At 40.7% G+C, this 21913-nt stretch overlaps 1 protein-coding gene and 1 long non-coding RNA gene across 5 annotated transcripts in view; one reads left to right on the top strand and one right to left on the bottom strand.

Moving 5' to 3' along the window:
* FNDC3A (fibronectin type III domain containing 3A) overlaps positions 1-21913 on the bottom strand; it is a 200295-nt gene that overhangs the window by 142474 nt on the left and 35908 nt on the right. Inside the window, exon 1 of one of the 4 annotated variants that reach the window (XM_050947451.1) lies at positions 9750-9860. The exons of the other annotated variants lie outside the window; for them this stretch is intronic. Within the exon in view, the coding sequence (XP_050803408.1) occupies positions 9750-9761 (12 nt within the window). The 5' untranslated portion in view covers positions 9762-9860. Of the gene's footprint in view, positions 1-9749; positions 9861-21913 lie in introns of those variants that run through there. 4 annotated transcript variants of the gene reach the window in all.
* On the top strand, positions 9949-21739 carry LOC127050791 (uncharacterized). The gene is made up of 3 exons (XR_007774281.1): positions 9949-10188; positions 13535-13662; positions 21516-21739. It is a non-coding gene; the product is annotated as an uncharacterized LOC127050791 (long non-coding RNA).

Genomic DNA, 21913 nt, shown 5'->3' with positions numbered 1-21913 from the left:
TGGCAAGCCTCACATGGCTTATACCCCAAAGACCAAGGCATGTCCTGGTGCCAGGGAAGAACCCCATTAAATGGGGTCCTACTCTATTACTACTAACTAGGCTGGCTGTAGCAACTAACTGCTAAAATTTTAACTATTTACAGGAGAAGTCCACTGGGGACAGTACTTGCAAAGCAAGGACAAGTAGTTCCAGCGACCATCACAGGCGGAAAGAAGGAAATCAAGGGGTGGTGGGGCAGCAGGCCCTTATATACAACGCCACAAGGGCGTGACTCCAGAGGGCACCAGAGCTGATCTGACAGATGCCACTGAGGGAAAAACCTTATGGTGACTGCATGTGGCGTGTGCGCACCTACATGGGAATGGATATGAGCAAGTACTAGAAGAAGAATCCCTGTTCGGACCAAGGACTGGCAATCTTTGGCACAGGGCCAGTCAGGGAAATCTGCTAGTGGGCCAGGATGGTTTGCTTACCTGCAGCGTCCACCGGTTTGGGATCAAAGCTACCACTGGGCGTGGTTTGCTGTTCCAGGCTAATGGGGGCTGCGAGAAGTGGCGGCCAGCACGTCCTTTGGCCCATGCTGCTTTCTGCAGCACCCATTGGCCTGGAATGGCAAACTGCGGCCAGTGGGAGCTGTGATTGGCTGAACCTGCAGACTCTGCAGGTAAACAAACTGGCCTGGCCTGCCAGCAGATTTCCCTGATGGGCCATTAGTCAAAGGTAGCCAATCCCTGGTTCAGACTCATGCAGCTGTTCAAAGCAAGTAAAACAGTGCTTAACATTAAGACCCAAGAACCACATAGATTACAGAATATCAGGAGGTCAACTAGTCCAACCCCCTGCTCAAAGCAATCCCCAGACAGATTTTTACCTCTGTTCCCTAAATGGGCCCCTCAAGGATTGAACTCACAACCCTGGGTTTAGCAGGCCAATACTTGAACCACTGACCTATCCCTCCCCCTTTAAAAAAATATATGGAGATATACCTATCTCATAGAGGTGGAAAGGACCCTGAAAGGCCATTGAGTCCAGCCCCCTGCTTTCACTAGCAGGACCAAGTACTGATTTTTGCCCCAGATCCCTAAGTGGCCCCCTCAAGGTTTGAACTCACAACCCTGGGTTTAGCAGGCCAATGCTCAAACCACTGAGCTATCCCTCCCCATATCTAAGCTTTTCTCCCGCTCCCCCAAAAGATCTCAACTATTTCATTTAGACTCATGACACTCCTGTGAGATAGATAAGTATTATCCCCATTTTGCATAAAAGGAAATTAAGGTAGTACTAGTGCTCAAAGAGAACACAGTACTCAAAGTCACATAGGAAGTTTACAGCAGAGTTTAGAATAGAAACTCAGGTCTCCTGACTCCTGATGCGTCTAAACTTCAAAATCATCTCTTTCTTCCTTGCCTGACCTTCAGTAGATCAGATCTATGCTCCAACAGGGGGTGCATGGTTGTAGTGACACATGCAAGGATGTCTAATTAGAGGGGGATTGAACATTGAGACCTGAAGTGAAAGGAAGTTTTAAACTAACAGTGAGCTGAATGCTGTATTGAAGTTAAATATTGGGTTCCATCCTAGACAAAGCAGTATTTCATACCTACAAAGTGCATTTATTGAATTTACTAGTCTTAAACGTTTTGTCCTCTACCAACGTTTCATCACAATATTGTCACAAATAAATTAGTGACAGTGGATATACATGCACACCCCTGGTTGGGAAGGGCTCTCTCAGCCCCTTTAACAGCATCCATGTCAAGGTCCCATGATCAGGCGTTCACTGCTCTCTATCTGATATTAAGCAGTGTCCCACACAATACACCAATTAAAAAAATTATAAATTTGAATATTCAAATTCTTTATCTATCACCATTCACCACAGTAAATTACATAGTAATTATAATGTATGTGTAAATGCATGGTTTAGTTGGATCTTCCGTGTCAGACTTCTGATCATAGGTTGAGGAGCAATGCAACAAGTCTGTCCCTCTGCTGTGTTTATGTGCCTCAGCTGTAATTTTGAAGTCAAAATAATGGCAAATTACTTATTTAATAATTTGATAACATGCAATCTTAGCTGACTCTCCTTTTAGTCAGGAGTTCTTTGCAACCTTTTAACTTGGTCTTCTCTTCCTAAGGGTGCCTCTACATTTCAAATTAAGGTGTATTTGTAGCATATGTAGGCATAACTGCACTACTTTTAATTTAGCTTGCATGGGTAACAAAAGCAGTGAAGATGTGGAAGGAAAGATTTCAGCACTGGCTAGCTGCCTCCAGTACAAGCCCACTGGGGACCCAGGGAATATACTCGAGTTGCTAGCCTATTCCAGATATACCTACCATGCTACAATTACACCTTAATTTGTGGTGTAACTGTACCCTCAGTTTGGCCCCATTTCTCAACTCCCTTCTCTAACCCCTCAGCAGATTCCCTGCTTAGCTATATGTGTCAAATGAACAAAGTGACACTTTGCTACTCAATTCATATTGCATATTTAGATACAAGATACGTATCAAGTATCAGAGGGGTAGCCGTGTTAGTCTGGATCTGTAAAAGCAGCAAAGAATCCTGTGGCACCTTATAGACTAACAGACGTTTTGGAGCATGAGCTTTCGTGGGTGAATACCCACTTCTTCAGATGCATGTGGTGGAAATTTCCAGGGGCAGGTATATATATGCTAGTAAGCAAGCTAGAGATAACGAGGTCAGTTCAATCAGGGAGGATGAGGCCCTGTTCTAGCAGTTGAGGTGTGAAAACCAAGAGAGGAGAAACTGGTTCTGTAGTTGGCAAGCCATTCACAGTCTTTGTTCAATCCTGAGCTGATGGTGTCAAATTTGCAGATGAACTGAAGCTCAGCAGTTTCTCTTTGAAGTCTGGTCCTGAAGTTTTTTTGCTGCAGGATGGCCACCTTAAGGTCTGCAATAGTGTGGCCAGGGAGGTTGAAGTGTTCTCCTACAGGTTTTTGTATATTGCCATTCCTAATGTCTGATTTGTGTCCATTTATCCTTTTCCGTAGAGACTGTCCAGTTTGGCCGATGCACATAGCAGAGGGGCATTGCTGGCATATGATGGCGTATAATACATTGGTGGATGTGCAGGTGAATGAACCAGTGATGGTGTGGCTGATCTGCTTAGGTTCTGTGATGGTGTCGCTGGTGTAGATATGTGGGCAGAGTTGGTATCAAGGTTTGTTGCATGGATTGGTTCCTGAGCTAGAGTTATTATGGTGCGGTGTGCAGTTACTGGTGAGAATATGTTTCAGGTTGGCAGGTTGTCTGTGGGCAAGGACTGGCCTGCCACCCAAGGCCTGTGATACGTATCATTAATTCATACCATGACACCTGCTCAGTATCAAACTAGCCCTCATATGGATTAATGTCTAAGATGTGGAAAGAGTTTGGTTCAGTTTATCTCTCAGCCATGAGATTTCCAAGAATGTGCTGCCAAGTTTGCTTTCAGTTCTGATTTTGCTGACATCAACCTACCATCATAATTCCAAAAGAGAGAGACTCCATCCATTTGGAGAGTTTTACTTAGTTAAAATACAGAAAGGAAGGGACTTTAATAGCCAGATAAATTTTGGATGAGTCAGACAACTGGAGATATATAGGAAGAGCATTAAAAATTCTCCTACATTACTTAAACTCATTAAGTATAGGGTCTCCATTACCAAAAAAAAAAAAGACACATGCGGGAAAATGTTTATTTCCTCAAAACTAAAACAAGAAGGAATTGGATGCCTTGGTGACTTTTGGGATGTTCTTGATCTCTGATGGTGCTGTCATGTTTTTTGTTGATTATTTTTTCCGAGTTTTTTTGTTTTCTTTTTAAAAGCAGGATCTGACCCATAACTCCAATTTGAAAGAGCACAGTAAATATTTCTTGGATGCTTAACCAAATTGGGAGATGAAAGAAATGGACCTGAGGGACAAAATAAAACAATGCTACGAGTGTGAGACTGAGGCTGCAAAGGGAGAAACATGCTGCAAGGGACATCTGTCTAGGTCAGGGTTGCTACCATCTTGACTCAATGGACTGTTGTAGTAAGAAAGGAGTTTTGGAGACCAGAAGCTCTTCCAAGCTCATCATCTGCAGACAGGTCTAGAAGTGACCTAACATAGCATACCATGAATAAAGACAGACAGAAACAGATGAAAAAAGATCTTTACATAAGAGGCATTGGTGAAAATATTTACATCCTCTTAGCCAGCATGACCATGGCATTGTTTTGTAGATAGAATAGTGCAAGTGACAGAAAATGGTGCTGATTCATGCCTGAAAATTCCCTTCAAATGCTCTGTCTTGATGGGCAAAAAGGCTGTGGTTTTTCAAATGTGTTAGCTTAACACAACTAAAAAGTCCCATTAAGATGAAGGCTAACATATTTGTAAGGTTGGGGAGCACAGACCACAGCTAGCTTCAATCATGTCAGTCTGCTTCTTAGCTAAAGATGATGGAAAAGCCCTGTTAAATCAACTCAGCTAACACAACTGAAAATCACACCCTTGTTGCCAATGAAGATATACCCAAAGACAGACTACCTTACCTCAGATATATTGCACTGTAGTTTACATGAAACAAAGGACAAAAACAATATTAGGATAGACCCAAATGTCTGAACTAGCTTGATCAAGACAAAGATTCTGTCCAAATAAGGAATCATAGAATATACTCTGTTCTTTTTCTTGTTGTTATTGTTTAATTTTACCTCAGTATCCACCATACCTACAACAGGACACAATCATTAATAGGCTGCTAGGCTTAGAACACCATCAGTTACTAAAAAGGAAAGAAAGCAACTAGGGCTGTCAATTAATCGCAGTTAACTCATGCGATTACCTCAAAAAAATTAATCGTGATTAAAAAATTAATCGCGATTAATCACAGTTTTAATTGCACTGTTAAACAATAGAATACCAATTGAAATTTATTAAATATTGTGTATTTTTCCTACATTTTCATATATTTTGTATTCTGTGTTGTAATTGAAATCAAAGTGTATATTATTTTTATTACAAATATTTGCACTGTAAAAATGACAAACAAAAGAAATAGTATTTTTCAATTCACTTCATACAAGTTAGGTAGTGCAATCTCTTTGTTGTGAAAGTGCAATTTACATTTTTTTTTTTACATAACTGAACTCAAAAACAAAACAATGTAAAACGTCAGAGCCTACAAGTCCACTCAGTCCTCTTCCTTGTTTAGCAAATCGCTAAGACATATAAGTTTGTTTACATTTACATGTTGCCCTCTTCTTATTTACAATGTCACCAGAAAGTGAGAACAGGCATTTGCATGCCACTTTTGAAGCTGCATTGCAATGTATTTATGTGCCAGACATCCTAAATATTCGTATGCCTCTTCATGCTTTGGCCATCATTTCAGAGACATTTCTGTGCTGATGACGCTTGTTGAAAAAATAATACATTAATTAAATTTGTGACTGAACTCCTTGGGGAAAAATTGTATGTCCTCTGCTCTGTTTTACCTGCATTCTGCCATATATTTCATGTTATAGCAGTCTCGGATGATGACCCAGCATATATTGTTCATTTTAAGAACACTTTCACTGCAGATCTGACAAAACGCAAAGAAGGCACCAATGTGAGATTTCTAAAGGTAGCTTCAGCACTCAACCAAAGGTTTAAGAATCTGAAGTGCCCTCCAAAATCTGAGAGGGATGAGGTGTACAGCATGTTTTCAGACGTCTTAAAAAAGCAACACTCCAATGTGGAAACTACAGAACCCAAACCATCAAAAAAGAAAATCAACCTTGTGTTGGTGGCATCTGACTCAGATAATGAAAATGAACATGTGTCGCTCTGCACTGCTTTCGATTCTTATCAAGAAGAACCCGTCATAAGCATGGACACACGTCCCCTGGAATGGTGATTGAATCATGAAGGGACATATGAATCTTTAGTGCATCTGGAACGTAAATATCTTGCGCTTCCAGCTACAACAGTGCCAGGTGAACGCCTGTTCTCACTGTCAGGTGACACTGTAAACAAAAATCGGACAGTATTATCTCCTGAAAATGTAAACAAACTTGTTTGTTTGAGCGATTGGCTTAACCAGAAGTAGGACTGAGTGGACTTAGAGGCTCTAAAATGTCACATTGTTTTATTTTTGAATGCAGTTTTTTTGTACAAATTTCTACATTTGTTAGTTCAAGTTTCATAATAAAGAGTTTGCATTACTGTACTTGTATTAGGTGAATTGAAAAATACTATTTCTGTTGTTTTTTTACAGTGAAAATGCTTGTAATCAAAAATAAATATAAAGTGAGCACTGTATACTTTGTATTCTGTGTTGTAACTGAAATCAATATATTTGAAAATGTAGAAAACATCCAAAATATTGAAATAAATGGTATCTATTATTGTTTAACAGTGCAATTTATCACAATTCATTTTTTTAATCACTTGACAGCCCTAAAAGCAACATAAGATTGGTGAAACCACACGGCGGTACATAAACTTCAGTAGTTGGGGCAACTTTTTCTCAGATGCTCTTGGCCTCCTGGCCTCTTAAGGAAAAAGTAGGATAAACCACAATCACAGATCTTCTTTGTACAAAGTACTGTCTGTCAGTTAAAGAGGTGAAAAACCCTACTACTCACAGGGCACTTCAGAGCCAAAAAGAATAAAATGTATAGACTTTACTATGAAGCATCCAATACCAAAAGTTGCTAATCCAGGCTTTGGTGGGTAGGAAGAGGAAGAAGAGGCAAAGAGATTGATTCACCATGTCACTCCAGTTTTATGGCAGCATCACTCCATAGTTCAGACTGCACTGAAAGCAGGGATTAAACCTCTTTCTGGGGTTATTTTTAAAAATGCTGACCTTATCTACCAGTGAGATAAAACTGGAGTGACAATAATGAATCAAGCCTTTTAACTTCAGTAAAATATCTCCCCAATCCTTTGTCAGGATTAACTACTTAGCATAGGAAACTTCAGAGTAAAACATATACATTTTCTCTCTTTTGCTCCCCAGAGTACCCTATCAGAGGGAACTCTCTGAATCAGGCCCAAAGGGTCAAAATAAGAGTCTAGCCAACCAAAAGAGCTGACGACAAACTGATGGACTCTGGAAAAGCAATTAAGCCACCTACTTTCTTTTTTTTAAAAAAAAGAGAAGTAATGTCTCATTTTTTTCTCTCCATCAGCATGCAGGAAGATATATATCTACCACTTCTGCAGCTGCAGAGACATTTGAAAAAAATCTACACAATAAAAAATATACACTATGTGGTTTACTAACAGATCTCTTTCCTGTTTAGAGGTTAGCTCTAAGCAGTTTGAATTCAATTATCTCAGGAAAGGTATCACAACAAACTCATGTATGTTCAAATGGTCAAAAACAATCAGATCCACAGTTAAGACTACACCTCTAACCTTCTCCAGGCACAACAGCACACGTGATATGAAGATCCACCTGATTTAAGGAGATCTCTGCAATTCATGGGGTCAACAAGGTGCACTGAAGAGAGAGTTCCTTGCATTGTGAGGTTAAATTGGAGTCTTCATATTATCTGAATTATGTTTTTATTAGGTAACTCTTATTTTGTGATAGGTTTATTTTAAAAAGGGCAGAGTTGAAATATGATGATCATACTAAGGACTAATAACTTAAGCAAACATAAACTTAAATATCAAGGGACCCAATTATGATTTACCCAAATTTTGTTTACTGGTTTGGTATTCATAGCAGCATCTTCAAAATCTTTTACAATGTATAATGGGCTATGTATCTAAAATACAAAAAGACTCTCAGACAGAAAGTGATTATATGATAAGAACCTAAATATATAGACTCTTGTATCTGCAGTTAAAAGCTTTAATAAAGTAGTTTGTGTAGAACAGAGTAACAACTTTTAAAGGTAGCTTGGGCTTCTGAAAACAATCTACATTGTTGACTTCCAACCAGCAACATTTCACTTTCAGATATTATATCTTTATATTTACTGGGACATAGGACAAAAGGAAAATCCCAAAGACATGAAATATTTTTGAACTTGTATCAATTAAAGGGGACATGGCTGTAAGATTCCTGATCGAACACAGCCCTCCAAAATCAAAAGGATCATCAACTCTTTGAAGAGAAAACTAATATAGTTTGTGGATACAGGCTCTAAGTCTGAGCAAACTAAACACATCATTACTCCTTATTTCATGTTCTACAGTCTTGCTCATGACACAATTGTATATGTGAATAGCTGGCACAATCCCTGTTCTCTCCACAAACTAGTACCCTATGTCATCACACAAACAGCAAATCATGAAGAGTTGTACTTTAGCTTTGGTGGAAGAGGTATTTTCAAAGTAGAAATTATCTTTCTATGGGAGAGGGAGAGAATGAGTCAGTTTTGGGATGTTCAGACATGAAGACAATCTACATTTTCCTTCTAAAACTAGCTAAATTCATTCTTAGAAATTTTAGAATTTTTGTTTTTAGGAACAAGTTACACCTTGGGATGAACTGTTACAGGCAAGTTATTAATCTGTAATGGAAAAGCTGATACATCTATCACTAGAAACATAAATGGCACTGACAAAACAGTGTGGTCTTTAATAGCAATGTGTAAACTCAAATTTTGGCATCACTATTAAAATTATTGGAGTATGTGGTAGAATCGGTATAGGACAATAACAAATTACAATATTTCTTACTAAAGGGAAGAAACCTGAAAATATTCTGTTTTATTACATTAACTTTGCTTATGACTGAAGTCACAGACAATACTGTGAAGAAATATATTTTGATGTAACCCAGCTCTGTGGTCTGAGATATTCAAATGAAAGATACAGTAAGGTAAGAGGTACAGCTACTGTTAATAGGACTGATTACAAATGGGAAAAAATCATTGTGCTGTTGAAAAGCAAAGCTCGCTCTCTCTCTCTCTTTTTTTTTTTTTAAACGGGCTGACTAGCTGTAACTGCTAAAGGTAATATGGATCAAGTATATTTCTCTAGAGCTCTGAAACCACAATTTAAAAAGACAAGTCATGACCAAGATCTGGAAAAGCAGAAATAACATTCCTCTCCTAGGTATTTTACTGCAAAAGTGGAGATAAGGGCTACATTATTTTTTTTTAATATGAAAGCCTCTCTATTAAGTATTTCATAAATACAGCTGCTGAGTAACTGGCAAACAGTTGTCAACAGAAATGAACAGATGATGGAAAACATTTTGTATTCAAATTGCATCATCTTTAAATACACTAGTAAAACTGCTGCAATATAAAAATGGTACTCTGTACAGCTTTGTCTAAAAATGCAGCAATTGTAATTAGCTCAGCAATATTAATTAGAAGTATTTTAGGCAGACAGTGAAAATGTAAATTAATTTTAAAGCAGTTTACAAATTAGAACAAAGCTATAGCTAATGTGCTTAGTGATTCCAACTGTAAAGATTTTTAAAATGCTCCACTTATCTTGCTTAAAGGGTGATGCAGCCAAGTCCTCTATAAAATGCACATAGTGCATCTTTAACAGTCTTCTTCGTGATAAGATGAAATACACCCAGATTTGGCTTCTTTGTTTGATCTTGGGAAAAAAACATAATACATACACACCTCCTTGCAAAGCCATGGTTTACACTCATTGTTATCAGGGCACGCACACATAACAAATAATTTTTTATCACTGTGAAAACCAGCTAACAGCTCCAATCAAGATGTTAGTTACCGACATGCTTAATCTAGTAAACCATTCAAAAGCCTTAGCACTTTCACTTACTGTGGCTCGCATCCTTTTACTTCTCTCATTCAACTGGTGCTACCACACTGACAAAGGGTGAAGGAAGATTCAACAGTCACCACTCCGGATGTTCCAATCTGTTCCATTCACTAAAAATTGAGGTTATCTTCACTGATGTGCCAGACATTGACCTCCCTCTGTTTAACAGAGCAACCTAGCCTAAACTCCATTCCTTAAAGTCTCTCATCTCTTTCTATTGCTGTGCATCCATAACACATGTAGAGGCAGGATGTTAAAGGTATGACCAGTTATCAGTATAGTCAGCAATACCTACCTCAAGCCTTGCTTCCTATCAAATTAGCCAATGTACAGTGAGCTTCCTGCTGTACACGAATGTATCATGTCACCATAGCAACTAAATCAACAAATAGCTGCAGCAGCATCTGCTTCTGGATCATATAACGTCAGTCAACAGAAGGTTAGGATTTAAGGGAGCAAAGCTTCCAAATATATTCCATTTTAGAGTCATATTTTTAGTTTAGCCTTCTGATTCCAAGATAGACTCTGCTAGCTGGGAATGCACCAACTTCTGGCTCTGTAGCTGGATATATGATGCAGTGGGTGGCTTCAGTTTACAAACAAATGAACAGAAATAAAGCAGTTAATTAGGGGATGAGCTTCATAGCAGAAAATAAATCACTATCCAGCTGCTGAGCTCCTCACATTAGTCTCAGATACTCTATATTTTATATGGATAATATGTTAGGTGTTTAATATTTTCTTTTGTCATTTTTTAATTCTCCATCTCCTAATTTTGCTTGAAAATTTTTATGATTTATATATGTTTATTTTAAATGCTATCATGTACAGAAACAGAGCTGCATATTTAAGAAATATAATCGGAGCGGAAAAAGATGGTATCCCTCTTTCTCCCACAGCTCTCCCTGTATTTCTTCCCACTCAAGTCTTGATCTGCTACATTCAAACTGGCCACTACTGGTCGCTAACAACATCCCGTTTCTGTCACCTTTGATCTCTATGGTAACTTAGGTCCACTGTGTCTCTGACCTATTTATGGACATTTGGTTGTGATGATATCCTGATGCAGTATATTTGAACAAACTGACCCTAATAGAACATATACATGAAGCTGGATTTAAGATTTTTAACTCCAGGACTGTATGTACTGTGGGGAACAAAAATGTCTTCAACAAGATGTCATAACCACCAGATATCTGTGACATGATAATATTAGATTCAGACTGTCATAAACAGATAGCTAAGGGTTAATGTCTCTTTCACCTGAAGCACCTGACCAGAGGACCAATCAGGAAACCGGATTTTTTCAACTTTGGGTGGAGGGAATTGAGTGTCTGAGTCTTTTGTCTTTTGTCTGCCTGCCTGCTTTCTCTGAGCTTTGGAGAAGTAGTTCTACTTTCTAATCTTCCGTTTCTAAGTGTAAGGACAAAGAGATCAGATAGTAAGTTATATGGTTTCTTTTCTTTGGTATTTGCATGAATATAAGTGCTGGAGTGCTTTGATTTGTATTCTTTTTGAATAAGGCTGTTTATTCAATATTCTTTTAAGCAATCGACCCTGTATTGTATCATCTTAATACAGAGAGAACATTTGTACTTATTTTTCTTTCTTTTTATATAAAGCTTTCTTTTAAGACCTGTTGGAGTTTTTCTTTACTTCAGGGAAATTGAGTCTGTACTCACCAGGGAATTGGTGGGAGGAAGAAATCGGGGAGATCTGTGTGTTGGATTGCTAGCCTGACTTTGCATTCCCTCTGGGGGAATAGGAAAGTACTTTTTGTTTCCAGGATTGGGAACAGAGAGGGGGAGTCTCTCTGTGTAGTTTCACAGAGCTTGTGTCTGTGTATCTCTCCAGGAGCACCTGGAGGGGGGAAGGGAAAAAGGATTATTTCCCTTTGTTGTGAGACTCAAGGGATTTGGGTCTTGGGGTCCCCAGGGAAGGTTTTTCAGAGGGACCAGAGTGCCCCAAAACACTCTAATTTTTTGGGTGGTGGCAGCAGGTACCAGGTCCAAGCTGGTAACTAAGCTTGGAGGTTTTCATGCTAACCCCCATATTTTGGACGCTAAGGTCCAAATCTGGGACTAAGGTTCCTGATGCAGTATATTTGAACAAACTGACCCTAATAGAACATATACATGAAGCTGGATTTAGGATTTTTAACTCCAGGACTGTATGTACTGTGGGGAACAAAAATGTCTTCAACAAGATGTCATAACCACCAGATATCTGTGACATGATAATATTAGATTCAGACATTCTGATAATTTCTAAGTTTTCTATACTTCAGGCAATATTTTAATCATTAATGCCCTCAAAGCTGATAAATATGTAATGTATATTTATGTATGAGAAGACCAAGCCTACAAACAACTAAAACAAAACAAACAGCTTCACAGTTGTGTAATGTCAGGCGTTAGACATATGGTATGAACCACTCACAATTTATTTTTAAGCAAAAGTTGTCCAAGCCAAAAGCTTCAGTACATCATGACTACTTTTTTTTTTTAAACACTCAGTTTTAGGATTTAAAGGGTCTGAGCTTCCATCCATGTGCACAGAACTCTATTTAAAAGGAAATTATCCGGTCAAATTTGGCCCAAAGATCTTGGTTTAAAAAATAAAAACACAAGGATGCTTGTGTGGTCCAATGAATACAAACCTGGACTGAGAGCCAAGAGACCAAAATTCTATTGTCATCTCTGCCAATGACATGCTGTGTGATTTTCTGCATGTCACTTCACCTGTCTGTGCCACAGTTTTCCTATCTGTAAAACTGAAATAATTATATTTGAATTTCTGTTCTTCTGAAGTCTACTGATAAAATCACAACACATAACCTAAATATTATCTATTTGGAACACAGAAATTGCCATACTAGATCATGTTAGTGGTCCCTCTTATCCAGCAAGACCAGTGGCCAGGACCAGATGTTTCAGAGGAAGTTCCAAGAAATCCTGCAGAACACAGTTACAGGATAATCTCCCCTCAATAAAGCTGTGTACGAACCCCAAATGGTTAGGGGTCTGACTTACACCTTGAAGCATGAGGCTTATTTCTGTTCCAAAATAATAGATTTTTTCAAATAGAAAAAAAATATAAACATAAGACCAACAGAAGTGTTTCCATGATTTAAAAAAATATTCTAATAGAAATATTTTAAATAAGTAACTCTCCCATTGCAGTATCTACAGTCAAAGCACTGAGACATTAATGCAAAAAGAAAAATAATGAAAAGTAGATTAATTTTTTTAAATGTTCTCTTTCGATCATTTAAGGTTTACAAGAAATGAAGGAATGTATTTGTTAAAAATGCATTTAACTTGTCTTTTAATGTAAGTAGGAGTTGCACATGGACACTGATAGTAGAACAGAACCCTTAAGAAATCCGAATAATGAATTTAATTAACAACTTTGACATTCTAATCTGCCTCAGGTTCTCTTTAAAAAGTATTCTATTTTTAGGAAATTAAGTTCCTATTCTTCAAACCTTCTATTCCTTCTCTTTGCCCTCAACTTTTCCTCCATCTTTGTCCCCCCAAAGCATTATCCTATATTTTAAAACTCTGGATGTGTGGTACAGGGAACAGGGAAAAGGTAGTAAAAATATTAGTAAAAAATTGAGGAATAAGATTTACATTGTGGAATAGTCTCTTCCAGGAAGTAGTAGATCCTTGAGACCTTTACAGCAAATCTTAATACAAAAGCAGTTGAAAATGTATTATAAGGCAGCAGTTCCCAAATGGAACCACTGAACTGACTAGTCATATTTGCAACCTTGTTTCCAGCTGCTTCTACAGGTGCCCATCCCTTTCACTGTATTCATTTGTGCTGACTGATGATCTCACAGTGGTTGAAGAGAAAACATTTACTGACTTTATTAGATCTGTCAGCTGCCTTTGATACCAATGGCAAGGTAATTTCTAGGACACTTGCTGCCACTAGTAAGAATGTATGGGGTCGCTTGGGAGGTTCCCTTCATTCTTTTCCAGAAGAGAGGTTTTGAGCAATTGTTCTGCCACCTCAATAGCTCTCTCCTGCAGGATACCACAAGGCTCAACTTTGTCCCCAGTTCAGGACCTGATCACTGGAAGGGTAATCTCTCTGAGGGCTAAAATGTCACAGTCTAAATCAGCTGAGGTGCTCAAGTTGGAGTTTCCTCTATTTGAACAAGAGGAGCTACTAGCAGAGCTTTCCACATGACAGTTCCTTGACTCTGGAATACACATTCCATCTTGGCCCTCCAAAAATCAGATTTGTTAACCTTCTGGACATACTGCCCAGTCCATCTTTTCTTGCAAGCATGTTGTGAGGTTATAAGCTCCACAGGTGGAGGAGTTGAGACTAAAAGATGATTCTGAGAGGTCCTTTGCTATGATTGGATAGAGGGTCTTGGATTTTATTTTTGTGAAAAAAATCTGTGGCTTGGAATCTGTGTAAAGAGAAATTTAAATGAAAAATTCATACTGGTAGATTTTAGAATTTTTAATATATTTCTAATTTAAGAGTTGTGAACAGACTCCAGAAAAACAATTAATAAATAAATACATAGAAACCTGAATGTCTGTAAAAGGAGCTGAAAATGAAGGTGAGCCACCCTCTCACTTCAATCAGAGGTTATACCACATAAAAGGATAAGACTTTAAGAAGCTAAAATTAACTAAAAACTTTCCTAACACTACTTTTCGATGTAAGTATTAGTCTACATTTCAGTCAGGGGAATTTTTAGTAAAAGTTATAGACAGGTCACAGGCTGTAAACAAAAATTCATGACTTGTGACCTGTCCATGACTTGTACTATATACCCTGACTAAAACTTGGGTGCTCTGGGGCAGGAGGTGGCCCAGGGACACCATGGGTGCTGGGGGTGGGATGGGTGGTGATGTGCAGCCCGGGACCCTTGCTGCTGCTGGTGAAGGGGAGAGGAGGGCTGGTGGGGCAGGCAGGCTCCCTACCCAGCTCCGTGCAGCTTCCAGAAGCTGCTGGCATGTCCCCTAGGCAGACTTGGAGGTGCTGCCAGAGGGGCTCCGCACTCTGCCCCTTCACTGAGCACCTGCTCCACAGCTCCCATTAGCTGGGAACTGCAGCCAATGGGAGCTGCGGGGGGCAGAGCCTGCAGGCAAAGGCAGCAAGCAGACCCACCTGCCACGCATCTGACTAGGAGCCGAGGGAGGGGCATGTTGCTGCTTCCAGGGAGCCCCCCTGAGGTAAGCGCCACACAGAGTCCTCACCCCGTCCAGCACCACAAGCCCAACCCCCTGCCTCAGCCTTGAGTCCTCTCCCGCACCCAAACTCCTGCTGCTGCTGGGGGGAGGGAAGTGTGTGGTGGCCCAAGACTACCCCAGCAGTGGTCAATGCAGCTGGTCTGGGGGACACCCGAGCTGCTCAGGTGGCCCCCAGGCCAGCCACATCAGATGCTGCAGAAGTCCCAGAATTCATGACTTCCATGACCTCCATGACAGACTTGCAGCCTTACTTGTAGTTGCTACAGTGAAATTATGCAATTGTGAATTTCAGTTATCACCAATGGAAATATTTTTATTGGTTTGTTTGTGTATGGTAAAATCAATGTTAACTGACATTTGCTGATAAAAATCTCATCCTTCCATGCAAAAGGAGCCCTCATCATGGATTAGGATCCCATTGTGCTAGGTGCTGTACTAACAGAACAAAAAGACACTCCTTGCCTCAAAGAGCTTGCAGTCTAAACAGACAAGGCAGACATAGGTTGGGGAAATGTTTAGAACACAAAGTGAACAATGTGATGGTGGCAAATGTCATGTTAGTTCCATGGCTTTTTTTTAGGAGAAAGTTTAGTTAGGAGGGGATCAGCTAAATGGAAGGGGAAAAGGTGATGGGGACAGGGCAGGTATGAAGAGGGTAAGGTGGACAGGTGTGAAATGAAGATGAGATAAAAGGATGGTGAGGTAAGGTTGGATCAAACAGCCAATTAGCACAGGGCAGAGAAAGTCCAGTCAAAACAACACAATGTTCTCCAAACCAATGGTACACTTGTGGCTATTCCTGCCCATACTGGCTGCAGACTCTGGCTGCCTCTTTTTAATGCACATGGTCTGGGGAGACTCTGCCTGAGTCCAAGGGCCCCCAGAGAGAGAGAGAGAGAGAGAGTATGTGTGTGTCTGTGTGTGTGTGTGTATCCTTGCACAGTTCTGAGTCCAGTGGGTGCTGGGAGGAAGTGTGGCCCCAGCTGGGCCCAATTTCCCCTCCACCCCAGTACAAAAGTCCCTCCGTGCACCTCTACCAGCTTGGATGCTTGCACCCCTACAAGATGGAAACCATGACATAATTCTTCATTGACAGGAGAATGGTTTAGGAGACCTACCAATTTTTTTCCATTTCTAACTTCTTTGAAGGACAAGTTAGGGGAAGAAAAATAGCTAAGCAATGTTATTTTTAAAACTGCTGATAATTCAAGAACTCTATTTCATATGGCTGAAAAGAAACGTTAACAACACAATTTAATCATTAGTTTTATGCATACAAAAATCATCACTGTGGTGGAAACAATATTTTAAAAGACGTGTTTTTTTAAATTTAAACCAGATTTTTTGTATTTACACAGAATCATAGAAGTGCAGGACTGCAATGGACCTTAAGAGGTCACATAGCCCAGTCCCCTGTACTACTACCATTTCTGACAGGTGTTTGTCTAACCTGTTCTTAAAAACCTTCCTGCCTGATAACGACATTGCTTTTTTTGCCACAGCATCACACTGACTCATGTTCAGGTTGGGATCACTTTCCCCAGACTTGCCTTCCACCTTCAGAGTCACAACCAGTTCCTCCCTGATAGTCAGAATCAAGTCTAAAATGGCTGTGCCCTGGTTACTTCCACCCCACCTCATCTGTCTTCTCATTGAAAAGGTGGACTTCATCAAAGGGCAAGTTCTCTATGGTGTTTTGCACCTCCCTGGGAAATCCCAAAGCCTGTAGCCACTGACTCATGGTACGTTACAATGGCTGTTACCACTGACCTTGATGATGTGTTTGCTGCATTAACAGCTGATTGAAGTGAGGTTCTGGCCACCAGCTTACCTTCTTCAATAAAGCTCGGAACTGAGTTCTGTCTTGCTGTGGTACCTTGTCTACAAAGTCTGTGAACTTGGAATAGTTCAGATAGTCATACTTAGCCAACAGCCCTTGATATTTGCTATTCTGAACTGAAGTCTAGTGGATGTGAAGATCTTCCATCCCAATAAACCTATACATTTAGCCTCCCTATCAGAAGGAATAGATTCTGGATGTTGTTCTGTAGATCTCTCCATGGCAGCCTTTATGACAGAAAGCTAGGTCTGGAATGGGTAAAAAGAAATTCCTTCTCCTGGGCTGGGACAAAATAATGTTTTTCTGCCCTCTTTGAGGGGGTAGGTGCACATGTGCCTTATGTATGCCAGAATGTTCTAGCAGGTTGCAGAATAACATCATTAACTAGAAGTGCTATTTGACTGGATCTGGTAGTTTGCAGTATATTCAACAGTTTGCGTTGAGGGCCCTGGACCTCCTCTAGGGCAGCGGTTCTCAAACTAGGGTGCATGGAATGTATTCAGGGAAGGGCAGGCATGAGAAACTTTAGGAAAAAAACTTTCTGCGCACATTTTACCCACACAATGAATAACTAGCAAAGTTGATTCATCCATGGTCCAAGACGTCTGTTAGTCTATAAGGTGCCACAGGACTCTTTGTTGCTTTTCCAGACATATCAGGTCCTCAGATGGTGCTTTGCATTTTGACAGATTTCTGTTAAGCTTGCATAGCATTATACAAAGTTGTTTCAGTATGGAAAAGAGATGACTAAAGGGGAATATGATAGAGGTCTATAAAATCCTGACTGGTGTGGAGAAAGTAAATAAGGAAGTGTTATTTACTCCTTCTCATAATACAAGAACTAAGGGTCTCCAAATGAAATTAGTAGGCAGAAGGTTTAAAACAAACAAAAGGAAGTATTTCTTCACACAACACAGACAGACAACATGTGGAACTCTTTGCCAGAGAATGTTGTGAAGCCCAAAACAATAACAGGGTTCAAAAAAAAACTAGATAAGTTCAGGGAGGATAGGTCTATCAATGACTACAAGCCAAGATGGGCAGGGATGCAAACTATGCTCTCAAGTGTCCCTAACCTCTGTTTGCTAGAAGTTGGGAATGGGCGACAAAGAATGCATCACTTGATGATTACCTTTCTGTTCATTCCCTCTGAAGCACCTGGCATTGGCCACTGTTGGAAGACAGCATATTGGGCTAAATGGACCATTCGTCTGACACAGTATGGCCATTCTCATGTTGCCATCTATATGTTAATCCATTTTCTATGACACAGTATGCACATTTAATTGTAAGCGTGAAACACAATCACAGTTTTGCTTTTGCTCTTATTACAATTGATCGTTGGCTCATTCATGAAACAGAAAAAAAACCCCTACCCAACTGGAAAACAAAGAAGCCAAAACTGATTCAAATGAAGCTCCACTGCCACAGCTTATACTGGTATAGGTACTAGTGTGGCAGGAGGAAGGGGGGTGTAAACTACTACAGACAAATAGGGGCGCACAATCAAAGAAGTTTAAGAACATCTGCTCTAGGGAGATCTGGAGTTCTTCTGCCGCTTCGTGCAAAAATTCTTGGAACTGTTTATAGTCATCTGGAAAGGACAGAGACACTGTGGTGACTGCTTCATTGTGAGATCTTGTTTGTACCGATGGAACCAGCTCTGGCTGTATCCTTAGAGGAGAAAAGTGGAGTGATTCCCTAGAAGAATGTATAAGCTCTGCATCTCTTGTATATGGGTCCCATGATCCCCAGTATGATCAGAAAGCTGGGGCAGGAGAGGGCTGTGGAGGTGTCCAAGGCAGGGACTATGAGGATGTGTGTGTAAGTCACTCTTGATCCCAAGGTAAATGCCAAGGTGAACATTGGTACTGGGACATTCTGAATCACCTGTCTGAGCTAGAATTTCTTGGAAGAAGAGATGATGGTTCCTCTGGTGGTGAGATTGTCCAAAGGAAGAAAAAATTGGGCTTGGATCCATTAGTGGTACTGATGGTGCCGATGGAGGAAAAGCTAGGCTGGTAAATGGAAGAGAGGATAGACTTGTGTCATGGCCAACATCTCCCGGTGGAGCTAAGATCTTCCTAGTGAGAGAAGGTCCTGATGATGGGAGAAATTGAGGTTCAGGAACAGCAAAAAGGTCTTCTGGTGTTGTATGTGTCTCTGTCCTCCCTGGAGTATATGAGATCTGATCCACTTTGCTGACAGGGTCAGAGGAAGGAACGTGTTGGTGTTGGTGGTACGTGAGACAGCGACGGTACCATAAGTGATTGAGACTATTGTTGCATGTCCCTTGCTGGAACCAAAGGATCTCAATGTTTCAGCTTGGATCATACCAGTGGAATTGATGTTGTCGATATGGGCTTCTGTGTCATGGCCCTGGGACTTAGAATGTTCTATGTCCTTAGGGACTGAGGAAACAGGCTTGCTTGGTTTAGGTAGGGTTGCATCAGTGGCCTTCGAAGCAGTCTTAGAGGGAGACCTGCTTTTAAGTTTGTGAGAGCATTCCCTGCTCTCCTGATGAGACCATGATTGAGAGTCTGTGGGTATGGATTCCCTCACATAAAAGTCAGACCTTGTGACAGAAGATGTCCTCCATATTGATTCAGGCAGATGTACGGCTGAGGGGGGGAAGGGGGAGTCCCTCAGTTTGGGTCCAACCACAGCCTCATGACCTTCTTCATTAGGTGTTTCTAAGCCACAGTTCCCACGCCCCATGGGTACAGCTAAGGAAAGAGCAGCAGATATTGCATCTACCCAAGAGGTGTGCTTCCCTGAAACAGTAAAGGCAGTGATGATGGTTGTCGCTAACTGAAAGGATGTGTGTAAGTGCTTGAGACTAAGTAAAGTTTAGCTTTAAATGAAAGCACTTGTGTTGTCCTGTTTGTGCCAGTCATCTATCAGTCGGACAGCCGTGTCTCTCCTGATTTATTTCCTGACACCACCTCGCACAGAGTAAAAGTTACCAAGAGCTTTGGGTTGAAATAACCCCGGGTAACAACCTGACATCTCAGGAGGTGTGCTTCCTGCTTGGAGCATGTATGTGAGACATTATAGAAAGGTTGCCAAGGCTCATCTGGCCCTCTGACCACTATCCCATGCTGCTCATCCATGTGGGCACTAGTGATACTTCCGGGTATGACTCTGAGCAGATCAGTAGTGAAGAGTGAAGGAGCTGGGGGTGCAAATGGCATTCTCATCCATCTTGATGGTTGAAGGTAAGCACCCAAGCAGGGACAGACATCTTGGAGATGAATGTATGGTAGTGCAAATGGAGGGCTTTGGTTTCCTTGACCATGAAATGCTGGGAGAGGGCAGCTGGCAAGAGATGGTGTCACCTGATGAAAGGGAAGAGCATCTTGGGACACCAACTCGCCAACCTAGTGAGGAGGGCTTTAAACTAAGTTCAAAGAGGGCAGGTGACAAAAGTCCAAAGATAAATATTAAAAAAGGTAACCTTGACAGAGGGCAGAAAAAAGGGGAGATATGGAAAATTACAATAGGATCATAGGAGAAGCACGAAAAAACAATGGAGGAATCTGCTCAACATCTTTGATGTCTACATACACTTGCAAGGAGTACAGGAAACAAACAGGAAGAACTGGAAGTCCTAGTACACAAGCTAAAATATGATGTAATTGGCACCACAGAGACTTGGTGGAGTAGAGCTCAGACTAGAATACTGGTATAGCAGGGAATAGTTTGTTCAGGAAGGATAGGCAGGGAAAAAATGGATGAAGTGGTGCATTGTACATCATGATCATATAAACTTGTTCTGACGTCCAGATGGAGGTGACAGGCAGACCAGCTGAAAGTCTCTGGCTGAAGATAAAAGGGAAAAAAAACAGAGGCAATGTTGTGGCAGGTACCTACTACAGACCATCAATCAGAAGGAAGAGATGGATGAGGCATTTCTAGAAAAACAACAACAGACATATCCAAAATATATGACCTGGTAGTAATGTAGGACTTTAACTACCCAGATAGCTGTTAGAGAAGTAATATGGCAAAACACAAAATGTCCAATAGTTCTTGGAATGCATTGGGGACAATTTCTTGTTTCAGATGGTGGAAGTAACCGGGGGAAAGCCATTTTAGACTTGATTCTGACTATCAGGGAGGAACTGGTTGTGATTCTGAAGCTGGAAGGCAAGTCTGGTGAAAGTGATCACAAACTGAACATGGGTCAATGTGATGCTGTGGCAAAAAAAGCAATGTCATTCTGAGATGTATTAACAAGAGTGTGGTATGTAAGACATCTGCTCTATTCAGCACTGGTGAGGACTCATCTGAAATAATGTGTCTGGTTTTGAGCACCACACTTTAAGAAAGATGAAAAAAAATTGGAGTGATTACAGAGAAGGGTAACAAGCATGACAAGAAGTTTAGAAAACATGGCTAGAAAGGGTTAAATGTTCTGCAAAATATATAACTCCCGAAAGGCACTGAGGGAGATAATGTTTGTGTTTTTGTGTATTTACATATGTATGAGTAGGATCAACAATGTAACAAACAGTCCCTGGCTATGCTGTATTCTGATATCATTTAAATGAACTGTAAACCTGGGATACCTCAGTATTCATCTCTTTGAAATGTACTGTGAATGGTGGAGGAAAAAGCAAGTGGTCTTATGTTAATTCATATAGTTAAGTACTGGTAATGGCCTTCCTTCAAAGCCATTCTAAGTATCTTTTGTTCCTCAAGGAAATCCCAACTTGTCAAAGAGGACATGAAACTATATAAAAGATCCTTGGGTCCTGATTCTGTCATCTCAGTTCTGCTTAAGCTTCTTCAGGGGAAGTTTGAGTCGCAAGATTGAGGTCCCAGTTATGCTGGTATGCCCTGACTGTGATATTTGGACACTGAACTATAAACTATGACAGAGTGGGCAAACTATGGGCTGGGGGCTGCATCCAGCCTGTCAGACCTTTTAATCCGGCCTTCGAGTTCCTGCCAGGAAGCGGGGTCAGGAGCTTGCCCCACTCCACATGTGCCGCGGCTCCCGGAAGCAGCAGCATGTCCCCCCTCCATCTCCTACGCATAGAGGGACCAGGGGGCTCTGCTCACTGCCCCCGCCCCAAGTGCTGGCTCTGCAGCTCTTG

The sequence above is a fragment of the Gopherus flavomarginatus genome, chromosome 1 (assembly GCF_025201925.1).
Source record: "Gopherus flavomarginatus isolate rGopFla2 chromosome 1, rGopFla2.mat.asm, whole genome shotgun sequence".
Classification (NCBI taxonomy): Eukaryota; Metazoa; Chordata; order Testudines; family Testudinidae; genus Gopherus; species Gopherus flavomarginatus.
The sequence above is the reverse complement of the archived record's forward strand: the minus strand, read 5'-3'. Positions and strand labels throughout refer to the sequence as shown.